The following is a 17,795-nucleotide window of genomic DNA, read 5'->3' on the forward strand; positions in this document are numbered from 1 at the left end:
CCCCCTAACCCCTAGTCTCCTTTACTTGGAAAGCCAAGAGGTCTGAGTAAAAGTCTTCTTTTAAGAAGACAGGTCTTCTTAGCTCATGGTCATTTTTCAGACTTCAGAGGGCTGATTCTGATGGGCCTCGCACGGCCTGGTACCTGCCCACTGGTTCCTTGGTTTCATGGGTGCTACATGTGTCAAAATTTATCAAACTGAGCATGTTAAGTATGTAGTTTATTCTGTATGAATTATATTGCAACAAAGGTGTTTTTGTTTTTTGTTTTTTGGGTTTTTTTTAAGTATGAGGTGGATATGAGATTAAAAGTAAAAGATGCAGACTTTGTAGTCCTGTGGATTCACTTTTGGCCAAGTCTTCTTTGGAAAGTAGGATCCCTGAAATGAATGTGGCCTAACAGAGAACATATTCTAACTTGATGACTTTTAAGTAAAAACTATAATATAGGGGTATCCGGGTGGCTCAGTTGTTAAGTGTCTGCCTTTTGGCTCAGGTCATGATCCCAGTCCTGGGACTGAGCCCCACATAGGGCTCCCTGCTCAGCAGGAAGCCTGCTTCTCTTTCTCCCACACCCCCCACTTGTGTTCCCTCTCTCGCTGTCTCTAATAAATAAAATCTTTAAAAAAATAACAAAAAGAACTAGAATATGAATGGTTCATGTAACTGTGAACTATGAATCCAAAACAGAATCAGGAATAACCACTCATTTAAAAAAAAAAAAAATAGCCAGCAGCAGTTAGCAATAGTGTAAATGGTCATGTTTAGGCAGGGTGAGAGTGGCGGGGAGGTTGTAAACCAGGACAACTTTCTGGAGACCAATTTGGAAGCAGTCTCAAAATGTCCCCAACTTTTATCTTGACAGTACCATTCGGAATATTTTTTAAAATATTAAAAATGTGAGCAAATATTTAATATATTCATAAGAGTATATAATTTTAATTACCTAAATTGTCTAAAAGTAGATCCAATAATAGAAAATATACAGAGATACAATTTGACATATCAAATTATGACATAGATAATTATCTTGAGGAGAGTTTATGTCAAGTAAGGGTAGAAATAGCTACAGAAGTCTATGATTAACATGCTAAAATGTTTATGTTTGTATTTGCATACACAGAATAGGATATAACTATAGGAACTATAACAGGAATAACTATAATTAACACTGATTTCACAGTGATAGAACTGTGGGTGACTTCAGTGTTCTCTGGTACTTTTCAATAGTTTCCAAATTGCTACAATACAAATCCTTTTTTAAGCCAAAAAAAAAATACTGTAGGGAAAAAAAAATACTATAGGGAGGGCCATGCTGGAGCCACACGTGACTGTATGTGGCTTACCTAGAGGGTCAGCTGTCCTGACAGGTGCTTCACATGAAGGTCCTGGGGCAGGGAGGGGGTGGTGCTTCAGACGAGGAGGGCATGGAGGAGACTACAGGGCATGGCCTGTTCGGAGCTCTGCCTTCTAGCGCAGGCCTGAAGGTTTATAGCAAGAAGATCTGAAGGAGTTGTCTCCATGAGGAACTGTGTGAGATTTGGGACATGTAGGACGGTCTCTGGGATCCTGACAGGGCAGAAACAGGGTGGCTGCAGGCTTTCCATCAGGGCATTCACCTCTGGCCGTGTGTGCAGTGGCGCTGGGCTCTGGCATCTCCATGGGAGCCTGGCAGCGGAGGGGGACAGAGGTCACTGCAGGATAGGAATGTGGATCCTTGACGTTCTCCTCAAGATGCCCACAATAAGAAAGAGGAGCTGCCCGAACCCTCCAGAACACACACAGCCTTCTCCACCCCAAACTCCATACATGTGATACGTCAGTTTTCTCAGCAGCTGTGGAATCCTCGGTGAGGACATCCACATAGACTTTCCAGATGCACACTCCTCATTTGGACATCCAAACCACCACACCATTCAGTCCCAGGAATCTGTATTAAGACAAGGTTGGCAGAAGCGAAAGGAGGGTGTTTATAGTGACTGCACCTCCCTATGGAGAGCAGAACCTGCCACAGAACAAAATGCTGCTGGTGCTGTGGTGTGTGATGAAGAAAAGGAAAGGGTGGTCTGCACAAAATCTTGGTTCGGGTCTGATGCACCGAGCATTCCTGACCACGGCTGTGGCCCCTGCCGCCTCTGTGCCCTCCTCGTTCACCTCTATGAAGCACTTGTGCGCCACCTTGGACAAGGGCACATTCTTCTTAGCTGACATTCCAGAAAAGTCTGCCTTGGCTTCCTCAAACGCATCAGTCATACCTAAACTTCGAAGAAAAGATTCCAAGTCATAACTCTCCTCCAGCTTCAATCGGGGAAGGAAAACTTGAACTTTATCCTTAGTCATCTTCTCTGGATTTGTCCAGTCTCTGAACTTCTCATACGTAAGTGCTTTTTCCACCTGAAAAAAGGAGTCATTGACTCTTAAAATATAAACGACAAACCTGGTGCCCTTCTCTCCACTCAGCTCCCCACCCCACCATGACATACAATGACAGGAGTTCCGGTCCAAGACAATCTACAGATTTTCCCTTTGTACACACACCAAAAATTTTCCCTCAAATTCTCATCTTTTTCGCTGTTTTATGGATATAAAAGGAAAATAGCTTAAAAAAAAAAAAAACACGGAGAGAAAAGAGATTTTTTAATTACCTATACCAAACTCACTTCAAATGTTTATAGTTTGGAAAGTTCTCATAACCAAGCGATTATATTCATGTGATGCACATTAGTGTGAATTAGAGATTGTTTGACAAAAAAGAGACAGAGCACGGCTCAGAACTCTGACCGGCGAGAGTGGGAAAATCAGGGATTATCCAAACAGGAAGGAAGATGTGGCTTCCGGGGAGGGGAGAGCGGAGATGGAGAATTCGACAACACTGTGGCTCCTGACATTCTTGCTCATCTTCTGCCTTCCCTGGCATTCACTTCAAAACCTCCAAGACCCACCACTCTGGCTGTCTGTACACAGTGAAGAAAGAAAGGAGAAGGAACTTCCACCACCTCTCCCTCTTCTCTTCACCACCTGCAATCCAGGTGAAAGTTCTCCTCCATGGATGGCGATTTGGACATCAGCTCGAATTCCCAGACTCTTCTAATTTTGAGTAGCCACGACAGATCTCACCCCTGACTTATGCCAATAGCTTTCTGATTCCATAGAAAACCAGGGAAACCGGCCAGGTCCTGCCCTCGACATCCTGTGCATCAGTGTGCTGGAGCTGGCTGTACCTCCGGCAAGAGCCGGTTATTAAACCGTCAGTCGCCTCACTCAGCCAGACACCATGACTACTCTCCAGCGGCTCTCCAGCCCCAGAGAGCCCGCTGACAAGCCCGCTACTGGCCTTGACCTCCTTACAAATTGACTTTCTCGCACCCTGAACTTTGTTGCTTTTCTGTCGTGGGAAGAGATCGCTCTCCTCCTGTCTAAGGAATATTCCTCACCTGTTCTTGACACTCTTGCCACCCAAAGTGTGTCCCTGACCAACAGCATCTGTACCAGCTGGAATGTGGGCAGAAATGCAAAATGCCAGGCCCTCGAGGCCTGAATCAGAAACTGCCTTTTAACAAGCCACCCGGCAGAGTCCTACACACGTTACTGTTTGAGAAGCACTGCCCAGATCCATCCCTCTCCTTGCCTAGCACTTTTGTTTGACAATTACTGGGACTCGACCAGCCCCTCCCATCAGAATAAGGCACAGTGTTCTCATAAGTTCGGAAGTCTGTCCTCCTAGCGTCATCAGGATGGGAGCTCACCACCAGTTCCACTCCCGGATGCCCACTCACCGGAAACGCAAACCCATGGTCACCCCAGACATGACATGCTGCTCACCCAGGACTCCTAATAACCCTCAAGGGGACATTCCTCACACACTAGCGGACAGACGGACAGGAAGACATGAGCTGAGCCCGTGTCCACGGACGCTCAGACGCCCAGCCAGGACTTACCATGGCGAGCTCAGTGTCGTCATCGGGCAGAAGAACCACCAAGCTGAGCTCCTGCCCCGCGTAGGGCAGCTCCAGCACCTGTGTGTGCGCCTCAGCCACGTACCCCGTTTTAAATTTAGCTTGCTTGAACATCATCTGCACCGTCTTTTTCTCCTAATGAAAAATATGGAATTAAAATCAGATAACTGAAAAATGAGCACGGCTTACGGAAAATGAGCTAAATCTCATCTGCACAAGCCCTCGGTCCATGTGAGAGAATTGTTATTTCCGCGTACTCTGCTGACAGAGGCGAAATGCTCACTGTGACATATTAGCATGGAATCCCATGTGCTCTTGTCCCAGCAGATCGACCATGACCCGGTGAGCAAGAATAAAACTGACAGACACAGACAAAACCCCACATTATTTTTGGAAGAAGCTGTGGTTTTCTCTTCTGAGAAGATGTAGTAGGGAAGCACTCCCAGGGACCTTATAATTAAAGATTATTTATCCAAGTTAAATGGAGAACTAACTAATATTCAGGTTTGGGGGCTGAAGGATACAGTAAGAAGAGATGGGCAGGCCACAGAGACTTATATTTTTATTGTGAAAAGTTGCTCAGTTATATAACTGACTATATAGCTTTGGTTTTCTTGGAGAGAAGACCTTGACAAGATTCGTAGTGTCCACTGATTGTGCCAAATGTAGACTTTTAAATCTCTGTGCGACATGCCATCATCAGGTTGATGGAAGTCAGATTTCAAGCTAAGTGTTCTTGATGCCAACCATCATCATACCCAAAAGTGAAGGGACAGAAGTGTTTTTAAAGTTAGGTTCTAAGTTTAGAAATCTGATGTCCAGCATGACGACTACAGTTACTAACACTGTAGTGAATATTGGAAATTTGCTAAGAGAGCAGGTTTCAGGTGCTCTCATCACAAAAATAACATGATAACATGTGAGGAAAATGTGTGCTAACTGGCTGGACCAAAGCTATTATTTCTATGTGAATTACATCGAATCATCATTTCATGCACATTATATACAACTTTTATTTTTAAAAAAGATCCAAAAATAAAGACAAAGTTTGCCTGAACATCTGTTAACACTTTTTTTCTTGTGTTCAGAGCTGTATGGCTGTAAGTTATCAGGCAATATATGTGCAATATATAGTGACACATAGTTGTCACTGACATTGTAAGAAGGTGTCTGTGTAAATACAGACAGCAACAGTACAAGACAAACATAATTCCAAGGGTTGGAAGAAATTTTCTTTCAATCCAAATAATATGGCCAAAGATGCAAGGACGCAAACACAGAACTGTCTTTTCTCTTCCCCTCTCCAATAAAAGACACATAGGGAGCATGAAATTCACTCATAAATATAGTATGAAAACAAATTTTTTTTCCCATTCATTCATAATCTTTCCCAGCATATTACTTGAAGTTAGCAGTACTCCCAAATATATTTCCCTACCTGGTTGACTTTAAAGGGCATTCCCCTTGTGTACTTTCTGTCAAACTGCTCATTCCATTTTCCTTTGAAATAGATGGCATTCACGAGAACCAGCTTAGTCAGTGGATCCACGGTCCCGGCACCCAGGATCTCTGAAATCTTACCTGCAAAGAATATGAGAGAGGTTTATTGCCATGTGGGGGACAAGGGAAGGGAATAAATGTTTTTTTCCAACAATTCTCCTGACATCTGAAGTTTGACTTGGTTGCCAGCCAGACTGGAATCCTGTTTTCCCGGAGGCCTGAGGAACAGGGCCGTGGGCTGTAATGCTGTGCATGCACGTGGTGTGGATTACCCCCGCTGGTCCCTGAACAGCAGTCCTGAAGCAGACAGGTCGACTCATTTTACCCTCAATTTACAGATGTAGAAATTCAGGTCAGAGCATTCGGCTGACATTTTGCCAATGTAACCCAGGTGGCAAGTGGCTGAGCTGAGACGAGAGCCTGCAAGTCTTACTTCTTCTAACTGTAAGCTTCCCAACCTCAGTGCCATAATTTTTCAACCACGTGGCTTCTGGCATTTTAAGCCAGATCATCCTTTGTTGTGGGGGACGTCCTGTGCATTGTAGGATGTCCCGCCAGGAGCATTTCCCCAACTGGGACAACCACAATGTCTTCACTGTTGGCAAATGTCACATAGGGGCTGATTCTGGTTGAGAATCATTGCTCCACGCCAACCTTCAAATCTCATTTAGGTGAGGAGAAGCTTCCAAAGGATGAAGGACTACAGACCTATAAATGGATGAGAGCAGTCCTCCTGAAGGCAGCGAATATGGGAAGGAATTCAAGGGTACAATAAAGGGGCCCAAACTGAGTTCTCCATTGAGACTGGGGACAAGGTGACCCCAATGTCCCTTGTGGCTCTGATATTTTGGGGCAACATGCTGGCAGTCAATCTGATGAAGAGGAAGAGAGTGATGTAGGGAGAAGCTTCTGGCTTCCCTGGGGGACCCAGTACTGCTGGATCGACTGGAGAGCGAGAGATGACTGCACATACAATGTAGGAAAACATGAAAAGCTCTGCCCTTCCTAAGACCATTACTTTATTGGCTTTCAGTATTATCGTGGGCGTTGCTGAGACCGACACACGGTCGGTGCACCCTAAAGCCTGAACGGATGTCCTAAAGCATGCTAGGTGAGCACAGGAAGAAGTGATTTAACTCTCCCCCGCTCCCCACCCCCCACCACACACACATATTTCTGGAAGTCTCTAGATTATATTAGGTACTTTGAGTGCTTAAAAGCATGCCCTTCTCCGTACTCCAGTCAAGCACTGGCGGAAATATTCCTGGTAAGACAGAGTGTGGTCTGGACCAGGGAGGCTGCAGCTCCACGGGAACTGCATTTCCCGAATCTGGAGCAAAGGTCACGCTCTGAAGGCACACGTGGCCGCAGCCAGTGACAGAGGGAGGCGAGCCCTGCAGATAAAACCAGCTGCGCTCGTGACCACTGGGAGATAACAGGCAAGGCCGGCCCATCTCAACCACAGCCTAAATTTTAAGTCATGCTGCTCTCAGCGCATGACAAGGGCTCTCATCCCCTCCCCTCCGACAGAAGATTGCCTAGGCCCAAACAGGAAGCCTTTTTGGGGATTTTCCAGCACATTCCAGAGGGAACGGGGTCTGAAACCCTCAGAGTCGGTTTACATGGCTTTTAGAAATCACCACTCCGTGACCTCACGAACCCGAGAAATATAAGCGAACCTCCTCGCTGGCTGGAAATCCGGCCAACACCCACCAGCGGACGCCGCGGAGGTCGCGCCCGCAGCGATCTCGGCTGCGCCCCCCCCCAACACCCCAAGTGCGGCGCCGTGCACGCGCCTCACCTTCCGTCTTCTCGGTCACCCAGTCGTTGATGTGTCTCCTGCTCGCCTCTGTGTCTTCAGCGAACGACAGCTCCTCCAGCTCGGCCTGGTAGAACTCCTGACAGGATTCCCTAAAGGCCTGCGAACGCAAGCGGGCCCTGTTCAGCCAAGTTCGCACCGGAGCGAAAACATGTCCTCTCTGAACCTGTGCGGGGTTCAAGTGCGGGGCATCCTGCACTTGAAGTCTCATCCAAGCGAATGACAGAAACGCGGTGACCGCTGCCACCGAGTCGGACCCCCGTGTCAGGGCCCGGACACCAGGGGCTGAAGACATGACGCCGGCCCTGAGGCGACTCACGGTCCAAAGGGAGCAACAGCACAGGGACATGCAGAGCCGCACAGGCTTCGAGAACGCGGCCAGCGGCGCGCGTGCGCAGAACCGCCCCCTCCCTCCCTGCCCAGCACTTCCGCTCCACGCTGACTTCCTGTTTGATTTTCTGCGTCTGCTCCGGACTCTCGCTTTGACCCGTTTTGGTATCACCAACACCAGCTACGACGTCTGAGCTTTGTGAATGAGTGAGAGGCTCCCTGGTGGAACCAGATCATCCAGAAATCTTATAGGTCCCTCCAGCAGTGGAATGTGATAGGCCTGGATCACATGGGAGGCTGTTGGGGTAGGGGGTGGTTTAGGGAAAACAGTGGCCAGGGGTGAGCCTTGGAATGTCGTTTGGGGTCAAGTCAGGAAGTGCCTGTACCCAATACATGAAAACCCAGATAACTCACCTCACAAAAACTTGGTGTCAGATATAATATGCCTGGCAATTGGCTCCCATCCTCCGCCCATCTCCTGTTCTCAAATATTTTAGCTTCTACAGAAGAAAGAAAATGTAGAGAGAAAGAGGAGCCAAGCAACTGAGAAAATGGGAAGGTGGCTCCTTGTGTCCCCAGTACCCCCAATGACAGTCCCCAAAGATCAGGCTGACATTAAAAAATAACATCAATTAATGAAGATTCCTGGGATCATTAATGCCTGTCCTAGAAGACCCAGAATTATCTCCAATGATATTCAAGCCCAGAGCGAGTGACCACCCAACAGGAGCCAGGACAGGGATGTATTTGAATCTCACAGAAAAATCCTTGGAATTGCCAGCCAAAAAGATAGCTGGGTTTGCCCAGATCTCTTCATTAATCTGAGGTAGTGACACTCTGCATGGATGCAACATATTTTTTTGACCCTCACTCGTTGCATGATGGCAGGCTTTTACTGGACAGGGGAACTTGAGAATTATATGCTTTAGTACTTAGGAAGTGCACAGATTTAAAACCTCAGTTTTAAGACCCAATTTTAATTTTCAAAAGACTATTCCGTCAGTAGTGTGGAAGAACCTGGCTGGACTTGGAAAGATCCATCAGGAAAGACTCAAAATAATGATGTAGGAGATCGAGTGAGAGTCTGGACCCAGGCAGTGGTGGTGGTGATTCAGAAGAGGGGACAAATTTAGGAGGCCTTGAGAGACTAGCTCTGCCAGAACCACCAAATAACCAGAGGTGAGCTTGGGGACAGCCAGGTAAACACACGGGACTATGTGGTCACTGAGGCTTAGGGGATCAAGGCGAAGAAACAGGTCTGCCTGCAGGAAGATAGACATACTGAGATTGATATCTGGAAGGGATCTATCAAAAACAACTTTAGGGGTGACTGGGTAGCTCAATCAGTTAAGCGTCTGTCTTGGGCTCAGGTCATGATCCCAGGGTCCCAGAATCAAGCCCTGCTCTGGGCTCCCTGCTCGGCAAGGAGTCTGCTTCTCCCTCTCCATCTGACCCTCCTCTCTGCTTGTGTGCTGTCTCTCTGTCTCAAATAAATAAAAACTTCTTAAAAATAAAAAAAAAACTTTAAAAAGGACATACTTCAGAGGCAATCATAAAATCCAAAATTAGAATTATAAAAGTACAATTCAAAGCACATTTTTTAAGCAACAGAATGATACTTTATCTCTGTTCTTCTGCAGTTTCTAACTTATTTGCCATTTTCTTAACATGAGTGCATGAGGACAACTCACAGGAAGGAAATCACACGTCTTCTCTCCGAAGAGTCTGTTGGCAGTTCTGAGCACGTACTGAGTGCCAGACTTGTTAACCTCCTTGAGAAGGGACCGGAAACCCTGGGGAACTTCTCCGCCTCTGTTCAAACAAAGCACCTGGTGACAGACAAGGACACGACTTGTAACTTTGCCATCTTGCTCCCACAGAGAGCTATCTCCAATGAGCCCTGCGCTAAAAATCACAAATGATCCCATCTTGAAAGGCAATGGCATTGGATTTAACCATCCTACAGCACCTTTCCACCTGGGCCCTGTTGACATTTGGGGCCAGATATTCTGCGGCAGGGCCTAGGCTTTGCCTAAGACATTTTGCAGCATTTCTGGCCTCTGGCCACTAGATGTCAGTAGCACCTCTCAGACAATCAAGCTGCTCTGGACAGGGGCAAATGTCGCTCTGGGGTGTAAACCCACTTAGAAAGGCAGGCTGACTGAGGACAAAGCAAAAGCTGGCACCTTGCACCCCCTCTCCATCCGCTCCCCTCGGTAATATGTGTAGCATTCCTCAGGCACCCCTGACTGCCATAAAGGAGAAACAAATAGTTAACTTGTGGAGATCACAATCCTGCAAGACAGGAATCTCCCAACTATTTTGATGTTAATGGCTTGCCAAAAGACAACGTTGATCAAGCCGCGAGACCTCCGGTATCCTGGCATCTTGTAGGCCCTCTTTAGCATATGAAACCTCCTTTGAAACCTCCCTTTCCCTCACCTTCCCCCAACCGCTGGGTACACAACCTGCCATCCCTCACAACCCGGGCAGCAGCTCTTCCTGCCCATGGGTCCTGTCCTCGTGCTTTAATAAACCACCATTTTGCACCAAAAAAAAAAAAAAAGAAAGAAAGAGAAGAAAAAAAAAAAAAGAAAAGAAAGGCAGGTGTGAAAACTCAGGAGGAAGACCGAACAGAACAGAACAAAGAGGTAGCTGGAATGAATCTAGCACAACCCACAACCCGGTGAACACAAGAATAAGCAGAAATCAACAGCAAATACTGAAGTAATTTCACAGAAGTTCTGTAGACCAGACTGGGACTTCTACGTCAAGTCAGAGTGGAAATTAAGGTTGTTCCTCTGTCTCGCAATGGCTCCAGTCCAAGGCCTCCCTCTGCCAGAGACCTGGAAGAAACCACTGTCCCCTCCCAAGCTGCCATCCCCAGAGACACTTCCAAAGGGCACCCACGCACCCCTGCTATCAATGGGGAAGTCATGTGCATTGGCAATGTTCTGGGACACTCACAAGACTGTCAGAGAAACTTAAGATAACAAAGAGGTTAAAGAGTACTTTCCTAAGGTACTTGCCACTACTTCCTTTGTAGCTCAAGTCCCACAGAACCCATTTTAGATCAATCAGATTATACAGTTCCTCTCAATAATTCCAGAGATGGAAGTCCACATTTGTGTTGCTTTCTTCTAGTGTATAATCATACGCTACAAAGAACCCATTTAACAGCAAGTTCATTCAAACAGCTACATTTCAATTTGATATCTAACGTGAGCCAAAATTTAAAATGTAACAAAGGTGAAGTTTGGGGACTTTTTTTTTTTGGTGGGACAGAATGCTAGCACGCTTACCTGGGACATCTGGGCAGCAGTGTTTCCTTTGGCCCCCATGAAGACCATGGCCAGGGCTGAGGAGATGCTCAGAGGGGAGAAGAACACATTTCGGGAGCTGTCCTCTTCACCCAACACTTTCAGTAAGTTGATGGCAAAACTGCCATTTGCTTCATAGAGATCGTCCATGAGGGAAGGTCTGCGAGGAAAGCACAACACGGAGGCACATCAGTCACGCCCCCTATTACGTCATCGGGCCATTAGCCCCGGTTGGTAGACACAGCGTGTGGTCGGAAGAATAACTGCTCCCCCGCAGACGCCCACGTAGAACCTCCCAAAACTCTGTTATCTTGCTGGGCATCAGGCACCTTGCAGATGTAAGGGACTGAATTAAGGATCTTGAAATGGGGAGACTGTCTGCAGAACACAGGTGGGCTCAGTGTAATCACTGGGTTCTTAGGAAGGCAGGAGGGTCAGAGTCAGAGGAGGAGATGCGACAACAGAAGCAAAGGTCAAAACGGCGCACGGCCAAGGACCAAGGAATGCAGGCAGCCTCCGGGAGCTGCGAAAGGCAAGAGCCTGGATTCCTCCTCATTCCACAAGCGCCCTCTTGCTGCAAGCTCTCCCTCAGTTTGGTGCCTCTGGCATAATCCAGAAACAACGTCCTCCTATAAAGAAATCTTCATAAATAAAAACGACATGCCTGTCACCGTGTCCCGTGAAGTCAACTGGATGGATTTCAGCACATTTTAAGGGCGGGTCTAGGATGGTCTGACCTAAAATATGGGCTACTGGGAAAACAGAAAGTTCATTTTGAATCAGGAGGACTCTAAAAAGATGCACTGTTTTCCGTGGAGTGGCTGAAACAGGGCTGGTGAGCAGGCACAGGAGCCCATAAGCAGGGAAATAAAACATGAGGTTCAAATCTCAAGTCATCGGGTGAGCACTTTGAGTCAAGAGTCATCAATTCCAACATCAGCCTGACCAATCCAGCCTTGACTTTCCCCCAACTTGAAGAGACTTTTTTTTTTTTCTAAAGATTTTATTTATTTGACAGAGAGAGAGAGATCACAGGTAGGCAGAGAGGCAGGCAGAGAGAGAGGAAGGGAAGCAGGCTCCCTGCTGAGCAGAGAGCCCGATGTGGGGCTCGATCCCAGGACCCTGAGATCATGACCTGAGCCGAAGGCAGAGATTTAACCCACTGAGCCACCCAGGCACCCCTTGAAGAGACTTTAGACCCACTCCTTCCTGCCTCTCGATGACCTCCCTTTCCTTAGGGCATTTACTTTAGACAACTTGTCCCTGTAACTGTTTCTCTGCTCTTTTGAGATAGAAATATTTTGAAAGCCTCTCTCCTGTTTCAACCCAGGACAGTCTTTCTCAATCCCTCGAACCCTTTCCTATAAAAATGGAATTATCAAGGAAGACAGCGCCCTTACCTCCCAGTCTCTATGGGAGGGCAGGGGCAGAACCTCAGCGGCCCCCTTCCTCCAAATGAGAGATATAACTGCAGCTTCTTAATTATTATAATTTCAGCAAGCTGTTATAAGTCCTGCATTAATTGTTTATTTCTCTTCTGCCTTCTAGAACCCCGGACTACTATTCAGTAAATTCTTAAAGTTCATCAACTCATCTTGGTTTCCCTGAGTCTCTTTGCTGTTCCAGGTGAAAACATTCTAGAAAATAAAATACAAATCGTCACCCATAATCCCATGACTCTGCAAGCTGCTTTTTTTCTATGATGTTATCCTTTTCTCCCCTCTATTTGCGTATATATTTTTAACTCACAAGTTTTAAAGCTACACAAGAAAAATCGATTCCAGTTTGGAAAACCGGCAAATAAGGAATACCAAAAGTACTAGAATCTCTGCCTCCAATAAGAGTCACCACACATTTGTGCAGTTTTATCAACCAGTGGACGGTCATGTGGTATTTCTTCTTTCAGTTTCACAGAAGATTAGCTGTGCCTCCTAGAGCATTCTTGCATCTGTATCTCATTAGGCCTTCCTTGGGGGGGGGGGGCACGGCTCCTGGATTTCTCAGGGGCAGGAGAGGAAAGAGGAACTCAGTGGGTGGGAAGAGGACAGGGAGACAACTGTTTCAACCAGAGCCTCTCCAATTGCTGACTGGTTCCTTGAAAGCTTCTTCCTAAAATATTTTTTTCAAGAGAAGACATACCATGCCTCTGATTTAGGAAGAAAAAAAAATGTGATGTCAAACAAACAAGTATAAAGGCTCTGCTCTAAATACAGACTCTACAACAGCTCCAAGCAGAGCAAATTCAGGTTTAAAAGAAATGATTTAAAACATAAACCAAGGGGCGCCTTGGGGGCGGGCGTTACTCAGTAGGTTAAGCAGCGGACTCAGCTCAGATCACCATCTCCGGGTCCTGGGATTGAGCCCCACGTGGTTTTATCAGGCTCTGTTCTGGAGTGAGTCTGCTTCTGGATTCTCTCTCCCTCTCCCCCTTCCCCGGCTTGTGCTCTCTCGCTCTCAAATAAATGGGTAAATCTTTAATAAATAAGTAAGTGAATAATAAAGCATTAACCAAGAGAGTACAGTAGTGACAAAGTTTACCCAGCAGCATGCTATGCTCGACAGGTGGTTTCGTGGACACTGTCCTTACTGTCCTCACTCCAGAGCTTTCCGCTGCAGGGCCTGAACCGGCAGGCTGCAGGTGTACAACAGCCCATGGGTCTGCAGTGGGCAAGTCCCATGAGAGAGAACAGTGTGCAGCCTGCCTGCAGGCCACCTCCGGGCCCCAAGTTTCCCTGCCTTACACTGGAGGACTTTTCAGAAAACAGCTAGGAGCCAGGGGGACGCAAACTGCACGGCATTCGGCCCACCACAAGGTGGCACCAAAGAGACCCAGAGGAGGAGAGAATTGGGTAACAGGAGGTGACAGAAACACATCTGGATTTGATCCTACCTGAGCCTAAATTCAGGCTGCTGGGTGTGAGTGGTGTGGGGGGGGGGGTGTGCACGCGCGTGCGTGCGTGCGTGCGTGTGTGTTGTCCTGCCTGCACAGGCAAAGGAGGGTACTAGAATATCACATCAATTCCAACTTAACATTTTAATGCTCTTAATGTCAAATGCCTACTTCTGGTTTCTTCCACCGTTCTTCTTCCTTCAGTTCATTTCCACAGGGGCCGGTGCTGGCCAGTAGCACGGTGTTTCCCATCAGCGTCTGCCTCACAGCAAGGACACCCTAGCTGACGCTCACCAGGCAGGCACCTCGGGAGTGTGTCCCAAGTCACACCCATGAAGAGGCAGGAGCCGAAGCAGGATAACCCAATGACTCTCTTTCCCCCAGTCTCATGTGCACATTAAACTTTCAAGGGGGTTGTACCTGAAACAAAGTGGAACTTGCCCAATAAATCTAAAAAGAAATGAATTTCACAGCACCTGGGTGGCTCAGTTTGTTAAGCCTCTGCCTTCAACTCAGGTCATGATCCCAAGGTCCTGGGATGAGTCCTGCATTGAGCTCTCTGCTCAGTGGAGAGTCTGCTTCCCCCTCTCCCTCTGCCTCTCCCCTGCTCATGTGCTCTCTCGCTCACTCAAATAAATAAAATCTTTTAAAAAATAAAAAAGGACTTTCACTATGATACAAATTTCAATATAATACAAAACAATACCTCTGGCTACCAGTACACCAGTCCACTGTGTCATAAAAACACAGCAATGTGGAAAGGTTTGATTTCCAGCCTATAAAATGAATTGGCATTAAACTAGTTTTTCTTTTAGTGGTGAGTGAAGTCCGGATCATTAAAGACTGTCCAAGGCTCTCACTGTAAGAGCAGAAGAGTCGGCAGCAAAAGCAAAGCCTTCTGCTTCCAAGGAAGAGACACTGCTGTCCTCCTGGGGCCCCGACCGCCTGCAGTCTCCTTGCTCCACTCCACCTTCCCACGGACACCTCCAAAAGTGAATCTATACAAAGAACATTTATTATAGAACTTTGCTTACATGGTTTAGAGAAGAAAATGAACACTAAAGACCATAATTGCTGATGGGGCGCTCCCCTCCCTCCCCACCCCCCACCACCGGAGACACGCAAACATAAACCTGTGGTTTCAAGCCAGCCTGCACTCTGTCACCTGATACATTTACAAAGTGCTACGGAAGTCCCCAGAGAAAGAAGCAGAAGTAATTCTCCTTAGAAGCTCAGGAGAAGGAGGGCGCCTGGGTGGCTCAGTTGGTTAGGCAACTGCCTTCAGCTCAGGTCATGATTCTGGAGTCCCGGGATCGAGTCCCACATCGGGCTCCCTGCTGAGCAGGGAGTCTGCTTCTCCCACTGACCTCTCTCCTCTCATGCTCTCTCTAATGCTCTCTCTCTCTCAAATAATTAAATAAAATCTTTTAAAAAAAAAAAAGAAGCTCAGGAGAAGATAAGGGGCAGCTGGCTTTCACACATTGGACAGGAGTGTCTCTGCGGTGGTGAAAGGGGAGGCGAGTGCTGCGGCTGCAGGGGTGGGATTGGCAGCTCTGAGAGCGGGTGGCGATGGTGCAGGTCTGTGTACCGCGGAGGGACCAGAGGGACTGGGTCTCTGTAGTTGTGTGAACCGGGCGCACCTGGGCAAGAAGTCTGAACTTGAGCTATAGTCCGGAAAGCCAGGTATGGTGTTTAGACAAATGCCTTCTAGGAGTGCACTGGGCTTTAGAAAACGCAATGTCACCACAGAGCAGGAGGGAGCATGAGCACCGCAGGGTGCCCGGTGGCATTGTCAGGCCAGGTGACCAATCACAGGAGGGACAAGGAGCAGGAGGAGTCAGGGAGTACACTGAGGCCAGTTAAAACCAGACCCCAGACCCCAGATGGAGGTGCTTATGCTCAGCCCCAGATGCAGAGACCTAACTGAATTAGTTCTCGGCTCTCCCCGAAATGGAGTCTTAAACCAGTCAATGGGGAACTGCCTAGCCTGCCCTAGTGAGGTCCCCCGCCTGCCAGACCCCTGCCATCTGCTAAAGGAAAATAACTTTGCAATACCCAACCCTCTGTTTTGCTATAACTTCCTTGTCCCCACTCCCTTCTGCTTATAAGTCTTGGATTTTTGAAGAGCTCCTCAGAGCTCCTTTCTACCTGCTAGACTGGGTGCCGCCCCACTCGAATTCCCCTGTGCTCCGATGAACTGAATTTTTAAACATGCCTCCGTTTATCTTCTAACATACTCCTAGGTCATGGATGCTTGGGGCGGCCGTGACCCACTGGAAATTTATATGAGGAGCCAGATGGAATGAGGAAGGTGATACATTCGATTTGAGACGTGCAGACTCGGTACCCGCCCTGGATCCCTGCAACAAAGACAGCTGAGGGATGTTTGTAAATCCAGGCAGGTTACTGAGTCGGGCACAAGTCCCAGAGCATGAGACTGGGGGCCGTGAGCACCCAGGTTGCGGGAGATCCTAGGCAAATGGGATGAAATTACAACGTACAGAGAGGCATAAGAGGAGAAACTCACCTACTTTTTTAAGAATTTCTGGTATTTGCAGATAGGAAGAGGAAGAGACAAGGGCTGATGCCCAGGGCAGCCCCACGGCTGGAGGAGGACAGACAGGTGGCAGGGTCCGAAAGAGGCTCGCCAAGCACCAAGGGCAGGAGCTGGGGAGAATCCAGGAAGTGGGGAGTCCATTCAATTACCTACTGTGGCTGCGGGCCAGGTGGAAACAGCAAGGGAGCATATTCTCAAACTGGGGGAAAGCAGCCAATAAAGAGCAGGTGAAAGAAAGAAAAAAAGAAAAAAGAATATGGAAGAAAAACAGGATAAAGGAAGGAAGGGGAAGCCTGGAGGGAGGGAGGGAGGAGGCAGAGGGAGGGGCCTACCCTCGCGGGAGGTGGCGCTGACCCAGCACCTCCCCGGAACTTGCCCAAGGCGTCCTGGAAATTCCAGGCAAGGCAGCACCCGGCGCCCCGGTCTCCCTGCTGCGCCCTGCGGCTGCTCCCACGCACCCTCCCAAAAGCTTCCGCCCAGCGGTTTCCCGCACCAGCACCCCGGGCTTGGGCGACCCGCCTCTCCCTCCTGCGGGCAGATCGCAGCGCGGCGGCGTAAGTCGGCCGCGGCGTCACTCCCCCTCGGGAGACCCCCCACCCTCCCCCCCCCCCCACCCCTCCCCCCACCCCCACGCCCCCCCCCACCCCCCATCCCTCCCCCCACCCCCGCCCAGGGCGTGTCTGCGCTCCGGCCCTCGCTGCCACGGCCGGCCGCGCGCTCAGTCACCTGAGAGCCCCGCGCACAGCTGCCCCGCCGCCGTCCGGTCGGATCACCCCACCACCACCACCCTGCCCACAGCGCCTCGTCCTCTCCTTCTGCTCCGCACTCTGCATCCGCCTCCAGCCCGCCTCCCTCCCGCCCCGCGTCCCGCCGCGCTCCCGGCGGGGGACCTCCGCACGGGGAACCTGGGGACCCGCGCGCTTCCCGGCCCGGTACCTGGGAGATTCCGGCTGCGGCGGCGGCGGCTGCTCCTCCAGCTTGCTGCGAGCTTCCCGGCGGCTTTGATCCTGGGCGAGGCTTCCGGCGGTGACTCAGAGCCAACCGGATTGCCTGGCACCCAGCGCGTCCGCGGGAGGCGCCCGAGCGTCCCCCGCGGTGCTCTCGCCCGGCTCGCGTGCACGCGGCCTGGTGGGGGAGACTGGGCCGCGACCTCCGAGGGTGTCTGCCGAGTCCCTCCCCAAAGGGGACTGGTTGGTTTTCTCGGGTTAGTCCGCGCAGTGTTCGTGTTTGGTGCGTGTACGCAAGAGCAGTTTCAACATTGGGACTTCACTTTGGAAATTAACTAAAAGCGGGAGCAGAGTGTAAAGGTTCTTAAAGCCAGTGGCTTCCAAACTGTTTTGGTAGGACACCCATCAAGACAGGTTTTGAGCACGATCTCCGGTTTCAGTATTCATGTTTAGATGGGCTAATACGCTTAATACTACT

At 48.9% G+C, this 17,795-nt stretch overlaps 1 protein-coding gene across 2 annotated transcripts; it reads right to left on the reverse strand.

The window, feature by feature from the left end:
• Positions 1 to 1,603: 1,603 nt before the first annotated feature.
• Positions 1,604 to 17,333, reverse strand: LOC111154241 (serpin B8-like). Of its 2 annotated transcripts, XM_022513733.1 has the most exons (7): positions 17,307 to 17,333; positions 10,906 to 11,083; positions 9,295 to 9,432; positions 7,256 to 7,373; positions 5,393 to 5,535; positions 3,937 to 4,089; positions 1,604 to 2,392 (listed from the first exon to the last, which is right to left on the reverse strand). In XM_022513733.1, exons 2-7 carry the CDS (start codon positions 11,071 to 11,073, stop codon positions 1,988 to 1,990), a joined length of 1,125 nt encoding a protein of 374 aa, XP_022369441.1. In that variant the 5' UTR covers positions 11,074 to 11,083; positions 17,307 to 17,333; the 3' UTR covers positions 1,604 to 1,987. The 2 variants fall into 2 exon arrangements, with proteins under 2 accessions (XP_022369441.1, XP_022369442.1); XM_022513734.1 differs by lacking the exons at positions 9,295 to 9,432; positions 10,906 to 11,083; positions 17,307 to 17,333 and adding an exon at positions 8,018 to 8,101.
• Positions 17,334 to 17,795: the final 462 nt, after the last annotated feature.

This window comes from Enhydra lutris, unplaced genomic scaffold (assembly GCF_002288905.1).
Source record: "Enhydra lutris kenyoni isolate GAN:26980312 unplaced genomic scaffold, ASM228890v2 scaffoldscaffold36, whole genome shotgun sequence".
In the NCBI taxonomy this organism is placed as follows: Eukaryota; Metazoa; Chordata; class Mammalia; order Carnivora; family Mustelidae; genus Enhydra; species Enhydra lutris.

Bases quoted from the DNA above. Each gene is read 5' to 3' on its own strand.
- LOC111154241 (XM_022513733.1), bottom strand. From the start codon at position 11,073: ATGGACGATCTCTATGAAGCAAATGGCAGTTTTGCCATCAACTTACTG. The intron at 9,433-10,905 runs GTAAGCGTGCTA...GTCTGTCACCAG, and splicing joins CTGCTGCCCAGATGTCCCAG to GTGCTTTGTTTGAACAGAGG. The intron at 5,536-7,255 runs GTGAGGCGCGTG...TATTCTTTGCAG, and splicing joins GGTGACCGAGAAGACGGAAG to GTAAGATTTCAGAGATCCTG.